The sequence below is a fragment of the Amia ocellicauda genome, chromosome 18 (genome assembly GCF_036373705.1).
Source record: "Amia ocellicauda isolate fAmiCal2 chromosome 18, fAmiCal2.hap1, whole genome shotgun sequence".
NCBI classification, from domain to species: Eukaryota; Metazoa; Chordata; class Actinopteri; order Amiiformes; family Amiidae; genus Amia; species Amia ocellicauda.
Window position 1 is genome coordinate 4,397,710 of NC_089867.1, and position 23,791 is coordinate 4,421,500.

The 23,791-nt window shown below is 36.8% G+C and overlaps 1 protein-coding gene across 1 annotated transcript in view; it reads left to right on the top strand.

Moving 5' to 3' along the window:
* Positions 1 to 23,791, top strand: part of zfpm2a (zinc finger protein, FOG family member 2a) — a 151,374-nt gene that overhangs the window by 99,263 nt on the left and 28,320 nt on the right. Inside the window, exon 5 of the mRNA XM_066690687.1 lies at positions 4,299 to 4,410. Coding sequence (XP_066546784.1) covers positions 4,299 to 4,410 — 112 coding nt within the window. The remainder of the gene's footprint in view (positions 1 to 4,298; positions 4,411 to 23,791) is intronic.

The window sequence follows — 23,791 nt, forward strand, 5'->3', positions numbered from 1 at the left end:
GGACAGAGAAATGAATGTGCCTTCTATGAGCTTAGAAGAAAAACTAAAATGTCTATGACCAACATTGCTTACACGTTATCGAAGAGCTGTTATGTTATTTTGGTCTTGTTCTTTCATTTCAATATTTATTTTATTTGTATACATATTGTGTGTGTGTGTGTGTGTGTGTGAATTGAAACTTATCCCAGGAGGGAACAGTTATCAAAGTAAACCAGTTAGAGCTTTGTCAGCTGAGGCTCAGGAAGGCCCTTCAGCACTCGCTTTTTCACTTCCGACACCGTTGTGTAAGTCACGTGTCTCACTAGCCAGCATTCCCACTGCAGCCAGCCAATGGGGTGCCGAGCTTGAGAACCAATAGGGAGATCCATTGCAACTGGGACACCAACCAATGAGTGTCACTGAAACTGGCTGGTGGGAGGAGACATTCTTCTCCGTAGTGTTATATATCCAAGATAGTGAGTGGGAATTGAACCTGTTGGATGTGGCATTGGTCAAGAGTAGTCGAGAGTCTTTTATTTAAGCAGCAGAAACTAAATATCCCAGAAATGATTAAAATGCTGGACACGTATTCCTATAGTAAAATAGAATGTAACATAATAATAATAATAATAATAATAATAATAATAATAATAATATATTTTAAATATGTAATATTTAATTGAATGCTTATGAATATATTCTATATAATATTTTTTAAATGACCTTAATTGTTATATATTATTCAAAAGCTTAGGAGTACTTTAAAGGACACGATATATACATGAATTAAGTGTCCAGGAGACCATTTAATGCAAGTAGACTGTAGCTTTGATGTCCAATGGCAGCAGTTTTTGTTTTTCGTTAGTTTTTTATGCTAAACTTTTTTTTTTTAATTGTCTTCAGTTTACATCAAACAGATTTATTTTGTAGTCCATTTTTGCATTTTCCAATTAAGACTTACCAGTTTTAGTGGCATATTATATTGTGTATTGTAAAGAAAAAGACTTCTGTTTAAAAAAAAATCATTTGCAGTGCAAAAGACTGTGTATGAAATATATTTTGCTAACACAAAAGGATAAGCAAATTCAGAGAAAACTTCAAATCTCACCCTGCGATTCTGAAGTGCAGTCCGCTTAGAGAAGACAGCATCACCTGTCAGAGAGGCAAAAGCATCAACCCTAATGCCCCGGAACTAATTACCTCAGCGATTCATTTTCCCAGTCGGGAGGAATAAATAAAGTAGATACTGTGTCTGTGAAAATATGACGAAAATAAATACAAATAAAATAAAATAAGGAAGAGGAGTGCCCTGTCCTCGTTATGCTAACACTCGCAGGAATTACAAAAGAATAATTCGGCAATTTGGGGAAATAATGCAACATTTTAATTGAAATGTAAAATCCCGAGATCATTTTAGAAATGGTTTAATAATCCTAAGAAGCATGGTAGTTATTCATAACGAAGAGGCATGCACAGTTGTCTGAGCCCATAACAAAGACACGACAGCTGTGGATTGCTTTACAGAATAACTATTTATTTTACTGCATTATTATTATTGACTGTAGTTATATACCTAATATTATGGTTCCCTCTGCTACTGTGGGTTTAATTAATTAATTATTTATTAAGGCTTTCACTAAAAAATCACTATATATATATATATATACAGTGAGAGAGATAATAATTATGATTAAAAACTTAATGTAATGGTTTATTAATAAAAAACAACTATTAAACAAAACTGTTATTTCAATCATCATCAGACTTTAACTGATGTCTTCTTGCTTGTATTGTATACAGATTACATTTATGGTTAACAATAATCTCTCCTCCATTAATTACAAGACGCTATTAGGTGTCAGAGTTCTTTCCCTATGGGGCAAATATTATATGTTAATTTACTGTTATTTGTTTTGTTTCTTTTGGCATGCAAACTTACAATTTATATTATTTTTAAATGTATAGTATTTTACTTTGTGGTTCAGGGTTAACAATGAAGCATTCAAAATTAAGTTTTACTATGTTCCCCTCATCATCTTGTAACTTATAAAATTGAATAAAAGCAAGAGCAATATAACTTGATTGTGTGATTGGGACCACTTTGTTATGAAATATGAAGTCAGGATCTCCATGCATTTTCATTATTTATGACAAACTAAACTTGTGCTGTATTTACATAATTATTATTACATATATTATCTATTTAGTATTGGCAACTCTAAATAATTATTTTAGATACTTTCAGACCTTGGTACACTTAACTGAAACAATCAAATTCATTACAAGTATATTAACTGAACAAGACAAGCATACTGTTGGATTAGACTTGACTAGAGTCTGCAGCATAAGAAAGGGTTAATCAGATTTTCATTTTAGATAGTTGTCGTGGCAACAATCAGAAGCACTAAGGGTGTCCTTTTCTCATTTGACGGGAATATAAGATTTACAGCTTAGGTTAGATATAGGAGTTTATTGTACGCCTAATTTGGGATGTGAAATAGGAGTTGAATTAAATTAGAAAGGGTTTCTGTTATTCACTGCCAATGTAAAATCTAAAATAAAGGACATTAGGACAAAGGTATATTGGTTTTCATTGAGCATGCACTACACAAAGTCCAACAAGAATTATATTGAGAAATATTTACTAAATCTATTATTTCATTTTAACTCTAATTATTTTCGACCAAATCTATAGATAGAGCACAGTCCTATCAGGAGTCCCAAATCTTTTACTCTGTTTCACAAATATAACTGAACAAAATAAGCATATTTTTACTTACCAACACTGATTCTACCAATTGAACACTATAAAGATCCCAGCTGATCGATCTTGGTTAAGACAAGGTGTGTGGAATCCTTACAGGTTTTTTTTTTAGGCACATACAACTTATGAATACATAGAGTTCAATTAACAATATTTATTAAGATAAACGAATCACCAAATACCACTTCAGTTGCATACCATGGCTTATTGCTATGGTTTATTAAACATTTATTATCGATACAACAGTTTTCAAATTCTCTTCCTCCCTGCTAAGATAATCAAGAAGGTAAAATATTTTAAAAACTGCCTGATTTTTTAAATATCTGCAGTATAGCTGTTGTTAGTCACTAAAATATTAAGACAAACTCATACATACATTCTTTTATAATTGTATATGATTACATTTTATTAAAATAATATTACAATATGCATTAGCATTTTTTTAATGTATTTTTTTACAGAGGTTAGAAATCTCTTGGGAGCACAAGGAGCAATGTGTTGCATGAGGGCGATGGATTGTGTCTAGTGGCTGCTGATTTAAAATGGAAAACGAAATGGAATTGTACTCAAACCCATTTTCTTTAAGCTAAACTATATCTGTAACACCTTAATGAAGAAAGGCCCCCAGGTTAAGAGGTACTGTAATGGTCTAGACATACTGACATTGTGCCTTAGAGTAATGGGCCAGTGTAACACTTTCAGAAATAGTGTGTCCTTCTGTGGAATGCAGGGAAGATTCACTTTGACTTGAATTATATGTTGTAAAAATGTCATTCAAAATGGAATAAAATGAATTATTTATATATATATATATATATATATATATTATACATGCACGCACACACATATATACTGTGTATTACAACCTGCACATGCAACACTTGCCTTCTCTTCTTCCTTCCCATCTCTCAGCCTGCATATATATTTCAACAGAGCTGCAGTATCTCTCGGTTTTCATTTTTTAAAATAACATAAAGCACCGAATCTGACCCAGACTGAAAAGAAAAATGACGTTACACATTCAGAATAATTTGCTACTGTATTATAAAATGTAACCTCGATCGCCCTTTGAAATGGATACTGATTCTTTAAATTCTTTCCTGCCTGTTTCAGGAAATAGTGAGATCCTGCTGATACCGAAGTACAATGTGCCTAAAGTTCACTTCTAAACACTCGCCTCCTTCACTCGGAAAGTCATCTGCATTCTCTTTATAATTCCCAGCCACCAGAGATCTTCCTAATCTGGGAGATCTGATCCTGTATCATTCGCAAAAATCCATGATAATAATTCTACTATTCAGATTGGAGACAGGCCTGTGCAGCAGACCCCCACCGTCTCCCCGTCCCCCCCCCCCACGCCAGCCTTCTCCCTTCCTCCCCTCACTCCTCACCCTCCTGAAACTCCACAGCCAGGAATGGGGAATAAGGCCTTGGCTTATAAAATTGCCTGTTTATGGCTTTCAAAGAAGAGGAAGAGCAGAACTTGTGGTTATTAAAGTTTCTTTAATCACCGAAATAAGCAAATGATTAGTGTTTGTTATCTTTCCCCGTACAGAAGACGAAGTGCTCGGTCCCGGTGGTGTTGAATGCTGGCCCCAGGTGGCTGCTGGATGTGACTTGGCAAGGAGCGGAAGACAACAAAAACAACTGTGTTGTGTACAGCAAAGGTAAGCGTGCACATTCGTTATCTTACCGTCCCTGCAATTAAGTGCGGCTTTATTTTTTTATTTGTGTATTTATTCGTTTATTTATATTGTTTATGTACTTATGGTCTTCCAATGGTCAGTGCATGCGGGCAGATAAGATTTAAATCGTTCTGTGTCCTAGTTATTTTAAAAATATAATTTATTTAATTCTTCTTTTATTTTCTTCCGTGTATCTTTCGTTCCCAAAGCAACATTTTCATACCTGTTAATATCAGTGCCTAATTTCTTCAGTGACATAGTTTAAATGATCACGAATCGGTGCTGTTTATTACATGGTTATTTAAAAATGGAAAATTAACAAGAAACATGTGTGAATCTCATTAATGAAAGTAAGTTGTCCACCAGATAAAATCCAATACAAATAATTGTCTTTAGATTATTTCAAGTTTTGTTCTTGCATATACCATAACATTAGTTTTCACTTAAGTAATTGTATATAGATAGCACAAATTAAAGCCAAGGTCATTGATAGGCCGAACCATTTCATATCTACCATAAAACATTTGGATCTTTTTTGTTTTCTTTGTCAGAGCATTGAAAACCAGTTATCGCCAGTTAATATTAAATACCAACAAGTCATTAAACAAGTCATTATGCATCAAAATTCTATATGACGTTCTCACACAATACCATTTAAAGTTTAAGAAATAATTCAATTCAATTGTGTCAATTTGAGGTTGAAAGTCATTTAAAGAAATTTGCTGGTGATGTTATCTGCACGGTATATGTTGCTTAGAATAAGTATTGTGGCTCTGTGATTAACATTTGTATGTATATTTTTCTACTTCACGTCATTTGAAAAAAAAAAGGATGATATTGATGATATTGAGGAAAGAATTCTCAGACATTACAAGTCTGATTGGTCTGCTTTGTTGATTCATCAAGATCCCTTTCACTGTAAATTATCTCTGTTTAAACCTGAGAGATCCCTGGCATTTATGAGCACCCCCTTGTTCTTGGTCTTCCTGCTCATAATTGAAACAGCTTTCACTCCTGTCAGGGTCAATGACCTCCGTTAGTGTCTCCCTCGTTAAACTCCCTTTTGGTAGAATGGGGGAACCGCCAACGACATCCACTACACATCATCCAAAAACCTCATTAATGCTTAATACTGAATTCATGTAAATGTCAGTTTCCTTATGTAGATGCCAATTAAATCAACCTAGACAATATATTTTTAGCTGACAATATTTAAAAAAAATGTATAAAATAATAGTGCACATAAATATATATTTTAAATTAAAATCCCACCCCGGAAAACCAAGGAAGAAAGACCCTTTTGAAAAGGATATGCCTTTAGGTGGGATTTAACAGCAACAGACTCGGATAATCTAATAGACTGTGGCAGGGCATTGCAGATACTTGGGGAAAAAATTGCAAAGGCCTTTTATGTTCAAATCTCAGTTGAGTAAATCTCCATTAATAAAATTCCGGAGCTAAAAAATGTGAAATTTTTTGCACACTAACGAGGGCTCACAATTTTTTAATAGTGTCTTCCCTCAGAGTAGCCTCTCAAGATACTTTTTTCATTGGGGGACGTTTGTGTGCAATTTGTGTGAAACTGTTTTCAGGTATTTCAGGTTTCTCTTTTTAAATTAGAAGGGCATAAAATATGTTACAAAACATCTCCGACAGGTGGGGATTGGGGAAACATATCACCTCTAATATTTAATAACTTTGTGACTGCTGTACAAAAATGCTATTGCTGTTTCCTTAAAAAAACGGAATTGTGGACTAATTCAATACAAAAGCAACACTTCCAGTTTTTGGCTTGACTTCAGTTTTGTTCAGATGAAAACGACTTCACTAGCTTACATTAAAAGACCTCACAGACACTGAGACATCTGCTATTATATACTTTCACATATGCTGCTCCAAACTTAAATGTATCTGTATAAAAGAAAATGAAAAACCTTGTTAACAGATGAGACTGGAAGACATGAGAATTCCTCAGTGCATACATGGAAACAAAAAATAAATGGACAGTGTTTTGCGTACAGCAGGTTACAATAATAGCTAATCATTGCTTTTGGGTAATTGTTAGGGTAGCCTAGCTGAGCTCCACTCACTGCACATCCTCCTCAATATATGGCACTCCTCCTCTGTAATGCTTACTCAGATGCACTGAAGGAAACCAGCAATGGTTGAATGTTCTCTTCTTCAATTCTGCTCAATGAACATTAACCCCACCTGCAGCCCAATACATCTGCAACATCAAGTGTTGTGGTGACTGAGTGTTTAGTATCTGGAGACCTTCACTGATTTGTACAGTCCAACTGAACAACATTAAAATATATCATGTGAAATATTTGTTTTTACTAACAGGGTTGGCCGATATGCGTGTCTCTACATGGTCTTTAACTTGAATTAATTACATCCATACATTTATTTATTTATTATAGTGAATGGAATAAATGAATGTATGAATTAATAATCAGGTTTCACCAAATGTATAAGCGGAATGGAAATAACACACATGCCTTGTGCGTTTTGGAATAGACTTACAATTGTTTAATTTTCATAAAAACAGTATATGGGTAACAGTAAAAGTGGGAATAATGTTTTGCATTGTTGACCACTGGGAAATAATTTCATCTGTGCCAATACTGTACCTGCTTGCTTTCAGGCTGCTTAAAAAAAAGTGTTGATTATTCAAAAATCTCTTCTCATAAAATATATATTTTGTAACGCTGGTGAAAAAATCTATACATACAAATGGATATAACGTGTCAGGTTTGTTAAAATGGAAACTGCAGTAAAACTATTAAAATCCAGGATTGTGCACCCGGCCTAGTTTTGTATAAAAATGAAATAGGTAATCATGAAAATAATGTTGAATATTTATTTTAACTGAAATTAATTACTGAACATACACATGTATAAACACTGTTGGTTTTATGATTCTGCTTATAAAATGCAATTAAGGCAGAGGCTTGATAATGCGTTTTAGACACAGCACTGTGCAGCACGATTTATGTGAGAATACAACATGCAATGCAATTAATGTGTTTCTTTTTAAATTGACCAAAGACCCACAGACAACATTTATAATCTCAGAAGTCTCTAAGAAACGGCACCAGTTGTTTTATTCCTTGCTTTCCACCTTTTTTTTCCCTGTGACTAGCTTTACCACTGAAAATGGAGTTTCTTCGCCTCAAAGTGAATCAGTGGCAGAACTGGGATTTACAAACCCGGATTTTCACTCTCCCAATTCTCATCTACTAATCACTAGACTGCACTGGGGAGTTATCCTCTTAACCGGCTACTTAACTTTGTGCTCTTTATCATGAAATCATTAAAGTTTTGATAAGCTGTTAAAGAAGATTACGCAGTTCTTTAAAATTCTAATCTTTTAGCTAGGAGAGAGAATATATGAAACAAAAAAAGGGTAATAACAGGATTTCTTCAACCATTTTTGTTAAGACTTTCTAATTTTTCATTTCCCATCGTTTTTTACATACCGCATATTAGCCTGTCTTGTCAGGAGAAGTTATTTTGGTGACGTCCTTCCAACGTACATAGTTTGTGTGGAACCCTTTGTCATCTGGAGCTATGATGTGTCATTTAATTTACCATCCATTAACCAATTAGGCTTGACACTGCTATTTGTCTATATGTGTGTCACTCAGCAGTGTAGACACAAGCAGAGGAACAAAATAGTCATTTAAGGCTGGCAAATTTATTTTACTTGATTCTCCAGGCTTGAGATTAGATTTCTATTTGCAATCTCCACTATACAGTACTGTAAAATCCATAAAAGCTTTCTGTCTCAGTATCACAGAGCTGCCAATAAGCAGTTTTCAGAAGTCAGTTAGAAGTCTTATGTACAGATGCTTCTATGACTTTTCTGGCTGGCAAGATGCTTGGCTATGACTCTTACAGCATGTAATCAAAGGCGAGTGAAAGGAGTCTTCAATATTTACTGCCCAGCTCTTGATAACTGGTGTCTTTTTGTTTTCCTGCAAAGGGCACTCGTGTTATTCATAGTAAGTGTGGCAAATATCTATTTACTCGCAGTTGCACTGTTGTAAATTGAAATTAAATGTCGCTGGCTCCCTTCCAAACAAACCTTACTTTCCTGGGCTCTGTTTTCCGAATGGCGAGAAATGGTTCGTTCTGGACCGTTGCCAAAGCTGAATCCAGACAGTCCTTGATTAGTAATGAAGATAGGCATAATTTCTTATCTCACATTGAAATGAGATGTGTCTTCTGAGTGGGTTTTCTGTTTGTGAACTCTTTAAGGAAAATGATTTGCATTATAGTGCTGATAAAGGGGCAACAACCTTCAATAATGAATGTGTTTCCTGTTTATTGGAATGACATTGTTTAGTTTTAAACCAAACACTTTATGGGTTGGAAATTTGTTTAAGTGGAATCTAATTAATTTCAGTTTGTGCTTTTGACAACCACCACCCTGTTTTCTAATGAGTCTTTCAGGCACTAAAGAAGGTAGAAGGAAGGGGCAATGTCATACAAGTCATCTCAAAGACAAGTTTATTTAAAACAAAAACTATTATTTATTATTTTCTCAGATGGGGATCAGATGTATTTATCATATTTGATCATTTTCAGATCATTCCCGGGAACTGATTCACAAAGGTTAAGCACATGACCAAGTCTCTGACTAAAGGTGGGGTGCAACTGTAGCTGAAATAGATATTTGTTGATAGTGTATCACTGTTTAACTTGGCTACAGTCTCACGGTTTAAATACTGTAACAAGGATATAATTAAAGGTGACACTTTGAGCCCATTTAATCTTGTCTCCTTAATCCGACAATCAGAACAGAATTAACTTTCATGGTGTGCAGTTGCTTGTTGAAGTTACTGAGCTTTCTGTGGTAGGATGGGTTGACCACCGTAGATTACTATTTACGATTGATACCTTAAACTACATATGGGTGGCAGTTGGCCCCAAAGCACAAGATGAAAGATGTCCTCTTACTCCACTGACACGCACGTGATATTTCCTATATTGTCGGCATTTCTCTGAGTGTTGCATGTCCACTTAAACACATCAGTCCCCGCAGGTCATGGCGGAGGTCACTGTTTTACTGCTGTTTGGAAGTTTTTGACACTAACGAACTTTGTTTAATTTGTATTCCCTTTTAAATACAGCAGTTCCCAAACACCAACAACGATTGGTGCTGGTCTGTGGCATATTGTGTCCTGTACCCTATCACATTAAACTCAAATCCACATTTAAAAATCCACCAGAATATGAATAAAATAATTAAAAATTGCATTGTCATTAGTCATTCCATTTCTTTCCTTTGTGTGGGTGCATGTGTATGTTTTATACGTGAGAAAATGTATGTTGACTGTATAGTTAATATTGTGGTGGTCCACGATATTCTAATACCACAAATAGCCTGGCCACAGTGTGAAAAAGTTTGAGAATTGCTGTTTTTATTCATAGTCATTGGTACCATGTAGTATGCCAAGTGTACTCAATTTACTTCCATTAAGGGCCACACTATTGTCCAGTTCTCGGGTCCTAACATTTCTGACTTTATCTAATTATTTTGAATACTGTTGAAAACAAACACAAAGCACACACCTCAGGTTTCATGGGATATAATGACACTCAATCACTTACAATCTAACACTTACAATATTTAATTTGGTGGTTTATTTCCGTTGTGTATCATCATTTGATGTTATTTATGACATTAGTGCTGCATTCTGAAAGTGGTCTCCCTTTTGCATTGCCATGTGGACTAGAAGGGGTGCAATTTCTTATGGATTGTACTTGGTCATGCTGCATCGCTTCACAAAGTATTTCTGATTGAAGGCAGGCTGCACTGTGCCCCCGAAGCTCACATTCTCACTTTGGTCCGTTTCACTCGCATACAGCTCGAGACGATATGGCCCCGCAGTGTCACCTGAACCAATTAGGTCTTCATTTTCATCCCCACTGCTCTCTCCGCCTCTGCATTCATCATTCCCCACGAGTTCGGACACTTCTGACTCGCTACTGGTGGCGGGACATGAACCTGAAATAGAGCTGTTGTCCTTTCCTTTAATAATTGCGGACACTATTTTCCACTGGACTCCTTGACTCATGAAGTGAAAGGGCACAGCGTATTTTCTGGACCGGGAATACCTTTGCTAAAATGCATTTGTGGATAGGCGTTTAACTGGTAAAGCAGAAACAACCTCCTGCAATCAGTGTGCACAGGGCAAAACGAGGCTTGAAATTACAGGATGATTTATATCAAATTAAAAATATACACCGAGAATAGTTTCTTCCCATTTAGTCAGTGTTGGCCTAGCCAGTTTCTATTGCTTTTATGGCACATGTTCTGCAGTTCATACTTCAGCCAGCCATTACTAAAACTCTCAACTCCACTGCAGAAACTCATTATCAACAAATCCACCTGGAACAACCACAATGTGGCTCTCCACACTCCAGGAGCTTCTTTTAACAACTCGAGGTTGCGAAATTGGCAGCACAAATACAGAGTAATTACGAAATACATTTAATGTATGCGCAAGTCATTTTTTGCTCAGCTACGCTTCGCCATTTTTGCCTGGAAGCCATCGCTGGAAATTACCTAAAATAAACACATCAGCCTATATGCAAAATCAATAATTTGAGTACTATAAACAATCATGTTATTTTTCTTTTTTTTTTCATTTTTATTCTAATTTTTGTCATTTAGTATAGGTTGTGTGTGTATATATATGGGTACACCTATATATTAAAATAAAAGATTACATTCAGGAGATAATATATATATTGAATAAAAGAGCCGTACACTTTTTGTTGATCAGTCAACATCAACATCCCATTATTGTAAAGTATATCCCAATTTTCTCTTAAGAGTCTTATACAGATCTTGGATAAATATTGTAACCTGCCCAGGGAGAGACATTGCTATAATTCGTGTGAAAATCAATACCCATAATGACCAATTGAAAGAGGCAGTTCTGTTGTCTTTATAAACTCTTCCACAGCTAAACAGGACTAATGGAGAACACGGTTATATTTTTGGTCATTCTGTTCTCAATTTGCACACCAGTAATGTGGGCCAGTTTTATGGATTTAATGCTCCTATTCACTTGACTGAAGACCAGGGGTGCTGTTTGTCTTTATTGAGGTGGATGTAATAAAGCACGCACCTTCTCCCAATTTATCTGTAAGTCTCCCATTTGTGGCTGTTCTTTGTGCGAAACATTGCATTAATTAGAACTACAGTTATTTAAACGGCAGGTTTTAATAAAAGCTGTCTACATTTATATGTTTCGCTAAGCGTAGCCTATAGAACATTATGGTTTTGAGGGATATTTTAAACAGTTAAGGAGATTTAATTGTTTAATTTAAACACTCCCTTTGAAAAGACTGCAGGAAATAGGAGGTACTAAGGTTATTATCTGTTATCTGGAACATAGAGAAATAGTGAGACTGAATAATAACTAAACAACTGACACAATGTAAAAATTCATTATCAGTGTATTAAAACAAAATTGTACCCTAAAGGAGTCTCTACCACAGCTCTGAGCTGCAGTGTAATTATGTTTAATTAAAATACAACAGAGATCAACAGAATCGTTTTCATTAGGAAATTATTAATGATTCTGCTGCAACAATAATTGATTGCACTGTGCCACAGGATAGCTCTATACGGTCAGACTGGTGTGACAAAATATCACACGCGGAACAGCAAGTACATAGGAGCTCTGCAGGAAGCAGTATGCGCTGTAGGATTGCAAAACAATGAAGACAACGTTGAGGGCATTGTGTCACTTTCCATTGAACTCAGAATCACATAGACACCATGTATCTAGGGTCGCATTACATTGCATTAATTAAATGATACTGCCATCACTATCAATAGCAATTATTATTATAATTATTTTTGTATATCGGTGCTGTTATTGTTATTATGAGACACGTTCTGTGGTGACTGCTGTTCTGTGCAAGTCACAAATAATGTCCAGCTGTTAACATGTGGCCCAAATATAAGTAAAGAACAGTGGGAAACTGTTTATTTGTTCTTGTATTTCTTTATTTTAAATCCACATTGTTGAAGTGGATTTATGTCCTGACAGTAATGCTTGGAAGAGGGAATTGTTTCATAGAATATGAGAGAATAAACTAAAAATCTACTCTTAAATGACCTTCATCTACTCAATCTATTATTATTATTATTATTATTATTATTATTATTATTATTATTATTATTATTGAAGTGGTAATCTTTGGTTGGTGTGTATCTAATTAGCCTCTCTAAAACTATTGTAGAATATAATTTGTCCTGGGGTTACAACCAGCCCCAGAAGGCTGCCTGCTTCTGCTGGTTCGAAACTGGGCTTAATTTTATCAGCCATCTCTGGCCGCGATTCCCCAGCACCACTTGGAATAGGTGGCTTTGATGCCTGCCAGGCTTTTCTTGCGCAACAGCGACCCCTCTGGCTTGTTATCGGCCGAAGGTGTGAAAGTTTGATAATAGACAGACAGTGCATATTTTGAAGAACGTGTGTACAGTATGTTGTCTTCATCGTGCCTGTGTGAGACTTGTACAAGGGCTATGGGAGGGAGCATTCTTAAAGATGGCATTAAAAAAAAACATCTGGTTATGAGAACTTTTTAAATGTATCTGCCTCTCCCTGGATGATCTAAATTATGCAATGACCTTTACAGGACTATGAATGAATAACTGAAGACTTGAATTAGATTGCTCATTTATTCCAAGCATTTTGTTGATCCTCAGTACAGGTTGCCTTTAACAAATAAAAAATGTCATTTCCTGTAACAAAGTGTACATCCCCCTTGGTTAAATTACTTTAAAAACACTAGTATTGAGCAGTTCCAGTGTTTTACAGTGTAAAACATGCTGTGATTTTCTGAGGTTATTTAAGATCCTTTAGCTCCGTCCACCCGAAAACCGAAAAGTGTGTTGGCAAAATTTATAATTCAATAGTTTTGAATATGTTTTATTCAGTTTTGGTGCATATTTAATGTTTCAAGAGAAAACACATAGGGATAAGTTAACCAAACCAATCCATCCCTTTCTTTTATTAATTTGTTACGTTTTGTAGCCAGAAGAGTTTACTATTTTGAAAATGTATTATCTAACATGTTTATATTGTGTGATAGATTGCTTTGGTCCACTATTCAGCTTTTCGATCTGATTTGATGAGCCTTTTGAAGCTCAGAGCAGTGTTCATAATCATATTTATATAATGTTGCATTGAAATGTGTTCATCCACCGATTGTTATTGTGGTAAGTAGGTGTGAAAAAGCACACTCATTATCTTATCATGTAAACCATTGCGAATGTAGTGGGTAGACAGTGTTCTTGATAAAACTCCATCATTTGCAGTGTAAAATAACAAGGAGTGGGTGGTGGTGTGAATCACCAAAGGTTTGTTAGGGGGCTAAAGCTCAAAAAGTGACATCGTGTTGAACAGGGTATCGGTGGATTTTGTTCTGTTTTATTTTATTTTGCATGTTTGTCAACAGCTTTTATCGCTATATGAGGCTGGGTGGATGGGAATCTCACAACAGCAATAGAGCGTATTTTTCATTTACTAACAAAAACATTTACTGGCCTGAACAGCACGGGAAGTAGGAACAAACTTGCTGACTGTCTGAGCTGATAAGAACCATGGTTTCAGTAGGCACACTATTTACATTGTTGTATTGCATGTAAAGTGGCACTGCCTGCCAGATTTGAAAATATTGAAGTGCATTTGATTTGTGAGGACAATGACACATCCCCCTACTTGTAGTGACCTATTTGTGTATAGGTCTGAGCGGTCAAGGAATGCTTTCTAATACCTTTTCTTTGCATGAATCATCAGCATGCTAATTATTACATCACAATGATGCAGATGTTTTTATTATTCTTATTTTTCTTTGTGATAAAACATTGAACAGGGATATAAAGGGAGTGACCAGGGTGTTCTATCACCTGAAAACTGTATATGACTTAGTTGTCACTTTGTGGTCATCGGGAGACTACATGTCCCAGAACGCAAATGGGGTTTTCCTTTGGGGAATGGCCAACTGAGCTCTTTCCCAGAGTTAACAAGGCACACCTGCTTGCCATTAAGGGCGTGTATAAAAAGGGCATGTCAGAAACAAGTTGCTCTCTCTAGGAGGACAGATCTAACAGAGATGGAGAGTTTGGTTTGGTTTGGTTTGGTTTGGTTTGGTTTGGTTTGGTTTGGTTTGGTTTGGTTTGGTTTGCCAACCTTACAGAAGAGTCCACTGACAAAACTTAATTTAATGAGTGTTTTTTTTGTTTGTTTTTTTTGTTTGTTGACTGATTAATAAATGATGATGTAGAAAACCATAAACCACCAGGGCACTTGCATAAAATAACGTCTTCCTTATTGTCTCACTGCTTCAAATCATGGAAAACCTTCTATTAACTTGGCAACTTTAATCTATCACAGAAAATAAATACAAATGTACTGACTGCATGTTCAAGCCCCATGGAAACAAAAAAATCTGACAAACTTATCTCACTCCTCAATATTTAAAAAAAGAAATTCAGAATGTTGATTGAACTAGTTAAATATATTGTGACACCCTGCACAAGTGTTATTTTCATATAATGTGTTTGGGTAGAAATATTCCTATCTTGCACTTGAAAGTGCAATCATGAAAGCACAACTTTTCTGTGGGTTTTTACCTTTCCTGACAAATGCAGCTGTTTCATTTTTTTTTTTTCATTGGCAAATTTTGAAAACGAACCTATCTGCCTCAGAAATGATTTTCACTTTTCGTCGTGATGTGAGCCTTTGTGAAGTCTTTATACTATGTATTGATTTTTCTACAAAGGTCTTGTTATCAGAAGACATATGGATTTAAAGTCCCGATGCAATTGAATAGCGCGTGAAAGGTCAAATTGCTAGCTTTACAAAAGTAAATAAAGATTATTACTTACATGTCGTTTCATAGTTCGTTTACATGACTTGGTACGTTCCCGTGCTTGAGTGCACTGTGAAGCGATATCTGTTCTAGTTTTATGCTGTTTTCTAGCTATGCAAATGAGTGTCTCTCCAGACATCTCGAGGGAGCATGTCTGAAACAAGAAAGAGAGACATACCGAACTGCGTGATTTTCACACGCACCCTGATGAATACAAAAGGTCCAGTGCCTGCAAACAGGGCTTCCGTTTGCCACATCGTATTTCCCGTCTGTTTCCAGCTCCACTTGTTTCCCATGGAGATAAATAAATCCCATATATGATGCCTGCATGCTGTGTGGGTCACCCGTTTGCCGAACACATTTAACATAGGTGCCGGTTCTGCAGAAAAAGGCATGGATCCGTCAAAGGGCAATTGATTCATTAATGCGACGTGATGTAAAGATGGGAGTGCTTCCGTGTGAGGCCCTTTTTCTTTCAGTGTGATGCTTTTGAAAAGGACGACGCGAATGGGGCACTTCACTCTCTCATTTCGTCGAAGCATCTGGCTTGAGACTCGGCTGCATAGCAACCCTGTAGTAGCATATCAGGTAATGTCAAGGTTTAGTACTTTATGTCATCTGCGCTGCCACCACATTACAGGAACGGCTGTTTGTTTAGCTTGTATTTGCAATGGGAATCAAGTTCTCGTTCCTTGACCAAGCAATGCTGGGTGCAAATGTCATTTTAGAAATTGAAATCATCAGTGAAGGAGTACAGGAAAGAATAAGAATCTTCCTGGCCATAGGTAGATGAACGCAGGAGCATAATGTTTTTTCCAGAGAATCTTGAAAATGACACACTTTTCATGTAGTTTAGTGAACCAGGCCCTGTGACCTTTATAGGTGGCCCAAACATGATGCCAATATGGTTTTTCAAGACTCGAGATGCTTGCCGTGCATTCATGCAATGGAGAACGGAAGCCTTAACCACCTACTCGGTCTCCCCCGTGCCTTGACTCCAGCGCTTTCTGAACCCCTACCTCTGCCCTCCCCTTCTAAGCCTGCATATTGTCAAATAGTGTAAACTAATGCTGGGCTCAGATGCCATTTGGAGTCCTTCCCTTGTCTGAGGATTCCCTGCCGCACGCCCTGTAATCTCCCTCCTTCTCTCTGTTGTCAGGTTGCACGCCTGCTGCTACGACACTATTTCACAGCCCTGTTCGTCTTACATCCACCTTCACCATTTTAATCCTTTTGACCTGAACCTCTGTGTTTCCCTGTATCAACAGCTTCTGCAGATTACATCCTCCTCCTCTGTACAATGTGTGACTGAAGCAGTGTGGTTTGTTGCCTACCAGACGGCAGGTAGTGCCTTATGTTCCCTCTCGAGCCGGAGAAACACCCCCTCCATGTGTCACTGTATTGCAGTGAATAGCTTTTGGAGTGTCAATCCTGTGAACGGTAATTTCAAGGTGCTGTAGGAGCCTTATTTTAAATGAATTGTTCGATTAATTTAACACCTGCATAGCCATTCTAACAATATTGATCAGTGGTGTACATTTCTGACAGTAGGGTGGTTCCCGACTCCCAATTAAATGGGAGAATTAGAGAAGAATAATACTGAAGAGCAGCTAAATACCTTGTAAGATTACCGTAACAGGAATTAACGGGACTTTGCCGTGGTGATCAATATTAACATGATTTGAAGCTTAAAATCATACAGGTGCCTCTCTGGTGACATTGCATGTTCTGTCATTGAGGCCATGTCTTTGTTTGGCCACGTTGTGAAATACATTAGCGTGGTCCTATTGCTTCTGTAGGACCTCAGCTTGTCTATTACAGTATCCTCAGGTATGGTATGATGGTGCAGTCCACCAGTCCACGTCTCCTGTGTGGGTGTAGCGTGCCTCAGAAACACATGAAGACCCTCTGAAGATTTAGTAGGCTGTTCGAGAATGTAAGGTTACCACGGTAGACAAAAATAACAGAGCGAGAGAGAGAGAGAGGGGTAAAAAATAAAGCAGGCAAATCACTGAGCAGAACACTCAAGGTTTCTGTTAAACCTATCCAACAGGAGAACAGTGAAAAATATATATACACTCTATCCTGTCAAAAGGCATTTGGCTTATCTTGAGTGACTGTCAAGGCTGGGAATATCACGGAATGGACAGAAATATATAAAATTAATAAGCTGCTGGATGTTGTCGGGAGTTATGATGCTTCATAAATCCCAGTTTGATCATGGCGGACGAGGCTTAAATCTACAGTCTCCTAATGCAGGAGGCAGTGTTTTGGACTGGATTTTATTTTGTTCATGAGATAGAACCCCTTAGCTGGTGAAATTAGATTTATCTTCCCTCTTCTTTCATGACTGACAAATATGAAAGAGCCTAAGGGAAGCTGGTAGCCATTACCACCTTTAATGGAAGGGCACAGCAGCAGCAAGGTGAAACAAGGGCCAAAGGGAGAAAAAATGCTATTCAAAAAAAGAAAAGAAATTGGTACTTGCTTATCAGCTGTATTTCCTGTGTCGGGTGAAAGGTCATGGAGCCTCTTTTTATTTTTTTATTTTTTTCCCCACGTTTGTTTCTTGTTTCTTTTGCCAAAAAGGACGGATGCTATCTGTCGTCTCATCCAAACAGGTCTGCTTTGTTAGGTGGTAGAGGTAATATTTCATGTCCTGAATTAAACAACCAGGACACACATTTCCCCCAGTATTTGTACAAACAGACCATCTATCAAATTCGGGGGAAGAATGTGTTCGAAACAATATTTTTCACCGATGGGGATGCAAAATATGACTGAAAGGAGAAATGGAGGCTCATTGTCACATGAGAATAATTGGGATTGACCGCACATATAGGCTCATACTCTGTTTTGAATAGTTTTCTTTCTCCTATGTGAAGAAGCATGTATTTATTTATTAACTTATTTATTGTCTTATCTATCCTTCCATCCATCCATCCATCCAACTTAATTTTTAAATATTGTACAATTTTTGGTCAAAGTAGCTTCGCTCATGCTGCTCAAGCAAACAAAAAATGACATGTAGATTAGAGGTATCATTACCAAAGCAGTATAATGATACACAATACGTTACTTTCCATTCGAGGTTTCTGAATAAAATAGTTTTCTCAGGCAGTGTTAAAAATATTCGCTACCTGCAAAGTCAGCTTTTTCCTCTCGATGCACAAGCCCAAGGCTTTTCGCATGAATAATTCAATGTGCGTGTAAACATGGAATAATCGTGAAATATTGAATTCTGCTTGCTAGTAAACAGATTATTCAGACTATTTATTCACAATCCTGAAGAATGTGAAGACTGTCTTGTGTAGACAGAGTATCATTCCAGGCTATTATGGAGCATTTCACTCATGTCTGAATTAACCTATCCACAGTAGGCTGAAGCTTGTCCATTTAAAGCTCGGGATAATGAGGCGAAAAGTTTGACAGGTTGGATGTAAAGCTAAGACTGGGATACTCTGTAAGTAGGCGAGTACATGGGGATATTAGAAAAAAGGCCAGATAGTCAGGGTCACCCCACACACTTAAGCAAAGGATTCTGGGTACAATATTGCATCTGGTAGTCCTATAGTGTAGTAACATCACCAGCATTACAGATTTGATTGCTTTTAGTTTGATACCATATGTATAAGTCTGTACCAACCTGTACAAATAGGGATGAAGTAAATTTCTGATTCAAAATTGTAGTACAATTGTAATACAATTGTCTGCCAGCCCCTTCTGGTCCTAGGTTGGCTATAGTAACTCCAAAATGAATGTGTTGAATATGTATAGGACTATGCAAATGAATAATCAATTAGTGATGTTAATTCAAGATTTCAGGATTCTTTTTAAAGACCAATAGGCTTTATAAAAATATGACAACCTATACAATTGCTGTATTTCTATTGCACTTAGATTATATCTGTAAAAACTGAAGGAGACTGCACTTTGTCACTTTGTCTGACTCAGTTAGTGCTATAATTGTATGTTTTTCACGCTGCCTATTATACCAGGGCTGCAGCACACAATCTATACAAGGATTCAAAATCCCAGAAATCTTGGACGGAGTACATTTGTAAATTGAAGTTGCTACATTTCTGTTATTATTATTTAGCTGTTCCTTTCTCTACAGAGAAGCAAAATGAGCATCTGATATATCAAGCAGCTTGCGTCACAGAAGAAAAAATGTACCATCAAACTACTGATCATCTCCTAATAAGTTAAACTATGGGTCAAGGGTTCAAGCCAAGTTTTTGTACTATTCCCCCAACCTTCAACTTCAGTCCTCTAAAATCTGCGACAACGGATCTGTTTAAGTGTGGTGTATTGAGAAATGTTGGAAAGGAAGTGGCTGAGACGAGAAGGAGTTAGCTGGGTCCGCAGCCAGACTAGGAGTTAGCTGACATCATTGAATGGGCATGTGTTACAGGAATACTTAACCGTGACAGCCGAAGCCAGTGATGATTCTCAATGTTCGTTATTTAGATAATAGACGTGGACTTCACCAGACCTGTCTCAACCCATAGGAGTTTCTCAAGTAAAGACAAGGATACAGGTCCCCACTGTCGCCAAATATTGCTGCTTTTAAGCCTTGCAAAAATACAATATTAGTTTCAAACTCCTAATGAACAGTACAGCAGTCAGATCCTATGATGTGAATTATATATATGGTTTATAAACCATTATAATTTGAGTTTGGCCTCGGGAATTTACTGTGTTATTGGCACAGTGTAGCACAGTATTTATCTGTTTAAAGAGGATAGACAGGTTAACTTTACACATCTTTTGGTTCCGGTGAATTGCTATCGATATAACATATTTCTAAAGTTTGTACTGATTTAAGCAGACTTCTTTTCTTTCTGCTCGGTGTAGCCTTTTTTTTATGTTCGCGACAGGGCAGCACCCTGAAGACTTAAACATTTAAGAAAGCTCCTAAATAGCAGCTCTGAAGCAAGGTTTGAGCTTTGTCATCACGCTTGAAGAATTTCTGTTTAATGTACTGTAATGTGAAATTCAGTGGGGACAAGTTTAATTGAGTTTTACACAAACCAGTTGGGAGTAGCGCTGGAAGGTAGGTGATGTTGAGGTTTTTAATCTGCCGCTCCGGAGAGGCTTGTTGACGAAGTGGTTCTTTCTCTTTGTAAAGGAAAAAAAAGGAAGCCTAAGAAATGATACATCCATGGATAAAACCAATTGGCAACCCTCAAAGGGACTGGGGTGATAAGGCAAATCCAGCACTTGTAGAGAAATAAAAGAATCCAACTGTTCATTAAAATGAGAAACAAAACATGTGATTGAGAAGGCAAGGCAGACTGCTTCGTGGAGGAGTGAGTGAAACAGACAAACAGAGCGAGTGATATCAGAGGAAAGGATTGGAAAACAATCAAGGATTTGTGAGAAGGATTAATAAGGAGATACGGACAAATAAGGGTTTCTCAGGCAAAATTAGGAAGAATGGACTGCAATTATCAGTTAGGAGGGAGAGTGTAAGCCACATAGATACCTAATTACAAAATATTGCCTCGATCTGATTGCTAGTTGTTAATAGGAAGAAGGGCTACATCATTCCTTAAGAAAATGCTGACGTATGTGTATTTATTAGTTGATAATTTATAGAAAGCAACAAAGAGGCAACCTTTACAAAGATATTTTTTTAACTGATTTTGAATAAATGATTCCTAAAATAATTGTGCCTCATTTGTTTTTAAAATGATTGATTTGCATTGGAAAGATTAAGTCACCTATAGTAGTAATCCTAATAGTATGAGTGAAAGCTTAATTTAAGCAGGCTGTGGGATATTCTTAGTGTTCAGATTTAAAAATAAAAAGAACAAAAAGTTGAGATATTAAGAGAATTGGCCGCACACTGTTGTTTCTTTGTAGTTATGAGTTCAAGTTTCGATATTTGTGATAAAAATGCCTTCTTTTTTGTCAATCGAAATCCCTAAGTCTTTAGCCAATGTTACATATCCCCATTTAAAATCAAACAGTTAGTTATGCATATGTAACTTCAGCTACTTTTATTGAAATTTTAAAAGACGTATTAGTGAATTGGAGCAGTTTTAAAGTTTAGCAGCAGCAGTGAAATTGGTCTGTACATACAGCTCTGGAAAAAATTACGAGACCATTCCAAGTTCAGAAATCAGTGTGAAGTGGTCTCTTAATTTTTTCCAGAGCTGTGTACTGAGATGCAGGTAAGAGGGCTGAAGTTAGTGAGTCAGAAAACTGATTCGGCTTAAGCGTTCAGGAAAGGCTGTATATAATGTACAGCTGAACGACTGTGGCTGGTATGATCCCACAGTGAAACATCCCATAGCTGTTTTGGTGGAAATAAAGCCATTCATCAACAGATCAATAAAAAATATGTAGCAGATTATTATTGCATTTGCTTACCATAGACTTCCTCGTAAATAATGCGGCAGCCCTGCTGGTAGTATTAATTATAATTATAATGTAGATAATGCGCATGGCCTTTTATTACTGGAGCTGAATCAATTTTACAGTGTTATTCAGCACAAGGTCACGCGAAGTTTGCAGTGGCTCGACGGCTCCTTGTAAAATGCGCTGCGTTTTGGTTGTGGCACGCTGGATTAAGAACATTGTAGTCAGAGATAGAAAAAGGCCTTCATTTAACAGCTGCCACGAACTTTCCTCTCCGATGTCACAGTTTCATTATACACTGGGAGTCTGACACAGGCCGCCATTGTGTTGCCATATTCACTGCAATGTATGGGAACACAGCTCGCCACACTCATTCAATATTGATCATTTTGAACAAATGATTTCCAAACACTCATTTATTTCCTTTGGGTTTATTTTTTTTTGGTGTACATTAATAATTTGATACAATGGCCATTTTGTAAGTGATTTGTAATCATGCCACACACACACACACACACACACACACACACACACACACACACAAAGCAGTTCAAGATCTGTAAGAGGCATTGGGATTGTGAGGCATTTGAAAATAAGCAGTAGTTCTTTGAAGAAAACCCAAATACTCTCTATTAGGGATACTTAGGTTAGTGTGTTTTTGTGCGAAGACTCTTAAAAAATATCACAAAAATGATATATTACACACACACATAAAAACTGGAACCATATTAGATGAGAATAACAAAATATTTTTCTTGAGAAACACAGGTGTGGATTTACTGTTCACACTGGCTAAATTAAAAATGTCCCCTTTCCTTGAATAATATTAATATTTAATTTATATTATTTGTATTTCTTGGCAGACGCCCTTATCCAGGGCGACTTACAACAGAAGTGCAATACAAAGTATATGAACTGGATGGATAATATTAAGTTTTATCCCCTCCTGTACATTCCCGGGAATTGTCTAAACAACACCAGTCTGCTTATTTAACTGTTTAAATAGACTAAGCAGCCAAATAGCTTTTAACAAACATAATGCTAATTATTAACTGTCACTAGATAATGAAACAATTATTGTGGAACTGGAAACTTACTTCCTAAAGATCATGTTTTTTTCATCCACACGAATGCAAAGAAAATATTTCAGGATTACTGAATGAACTGAAATGTCGAACAATACAACACATATATATTAAAATAACAATCAGAGGCAATTTGGAGCTCTCTACTGTAAACCATTGCCAGCATGTTTTGGTACATTTGAGACGTTGATTTTCCCAATCCTAATGGACTTGTGTTTGGAAGGAATTTAACATTTTCTTTATTGATTTTGAGCTTGGATATTGTGTGCGGGCTCTTTTTTCTTTTTTTTTTTAACTTCACAATATTCAAATAACCCTTTCCCTCCACTCAACGCCTGCACGTTTAATAAAATAGTCCGTTCCTCGCTCCTCATTGGACCAAGCCTTCACTTTGTGCGCAGACATTAGCTCTCAGTGAAAATCTTGATTATAGGCTCCTGTGATATTATAAATGACTTAAGATTCCTTAGAATGTTTGGATTAATCTCCCGGTGCAGATGTGGAATCCTTTGGTACACGCCATCTTTAACAGAGTTCCTCATTTCCATAACGCTGTCACATTCTGCATACAAAGCAGATTTACAGATAGGTAATCCTTGTAAGGTTTTTTTTACAAGACAGGTTATTAGAGGATTGAGGTCTGTGTGGAAATTATGTACATTTTTTAAGTTTGTTACAATTGTACTGGCATCTGAGGCAAGCAAGCATAGCAACTGTTTCTAACCTCCCTGTATTAAGTTGAGGGAGGGTACTCCAGCTTGGCTCTCACTTGACGTCTGCCGCCCGAAATCATTTAAGATGCTTATTAACCTCCTATATCCACCTATCTTTAACCTTTGAGCATCCATCACCTGTCAAAAGCTGTAAACCTTAAAGATGCTAGTTATTGGCTGTTAGTTTTATATTTCTTTCATATCACGGCTCATTAAAGCGAAGCGTGTGCGTGCCACATTTGCATAGGCTTCTGGGAGGTTTTAATTTACGTCGGTACAGAGCATGACCGGAAC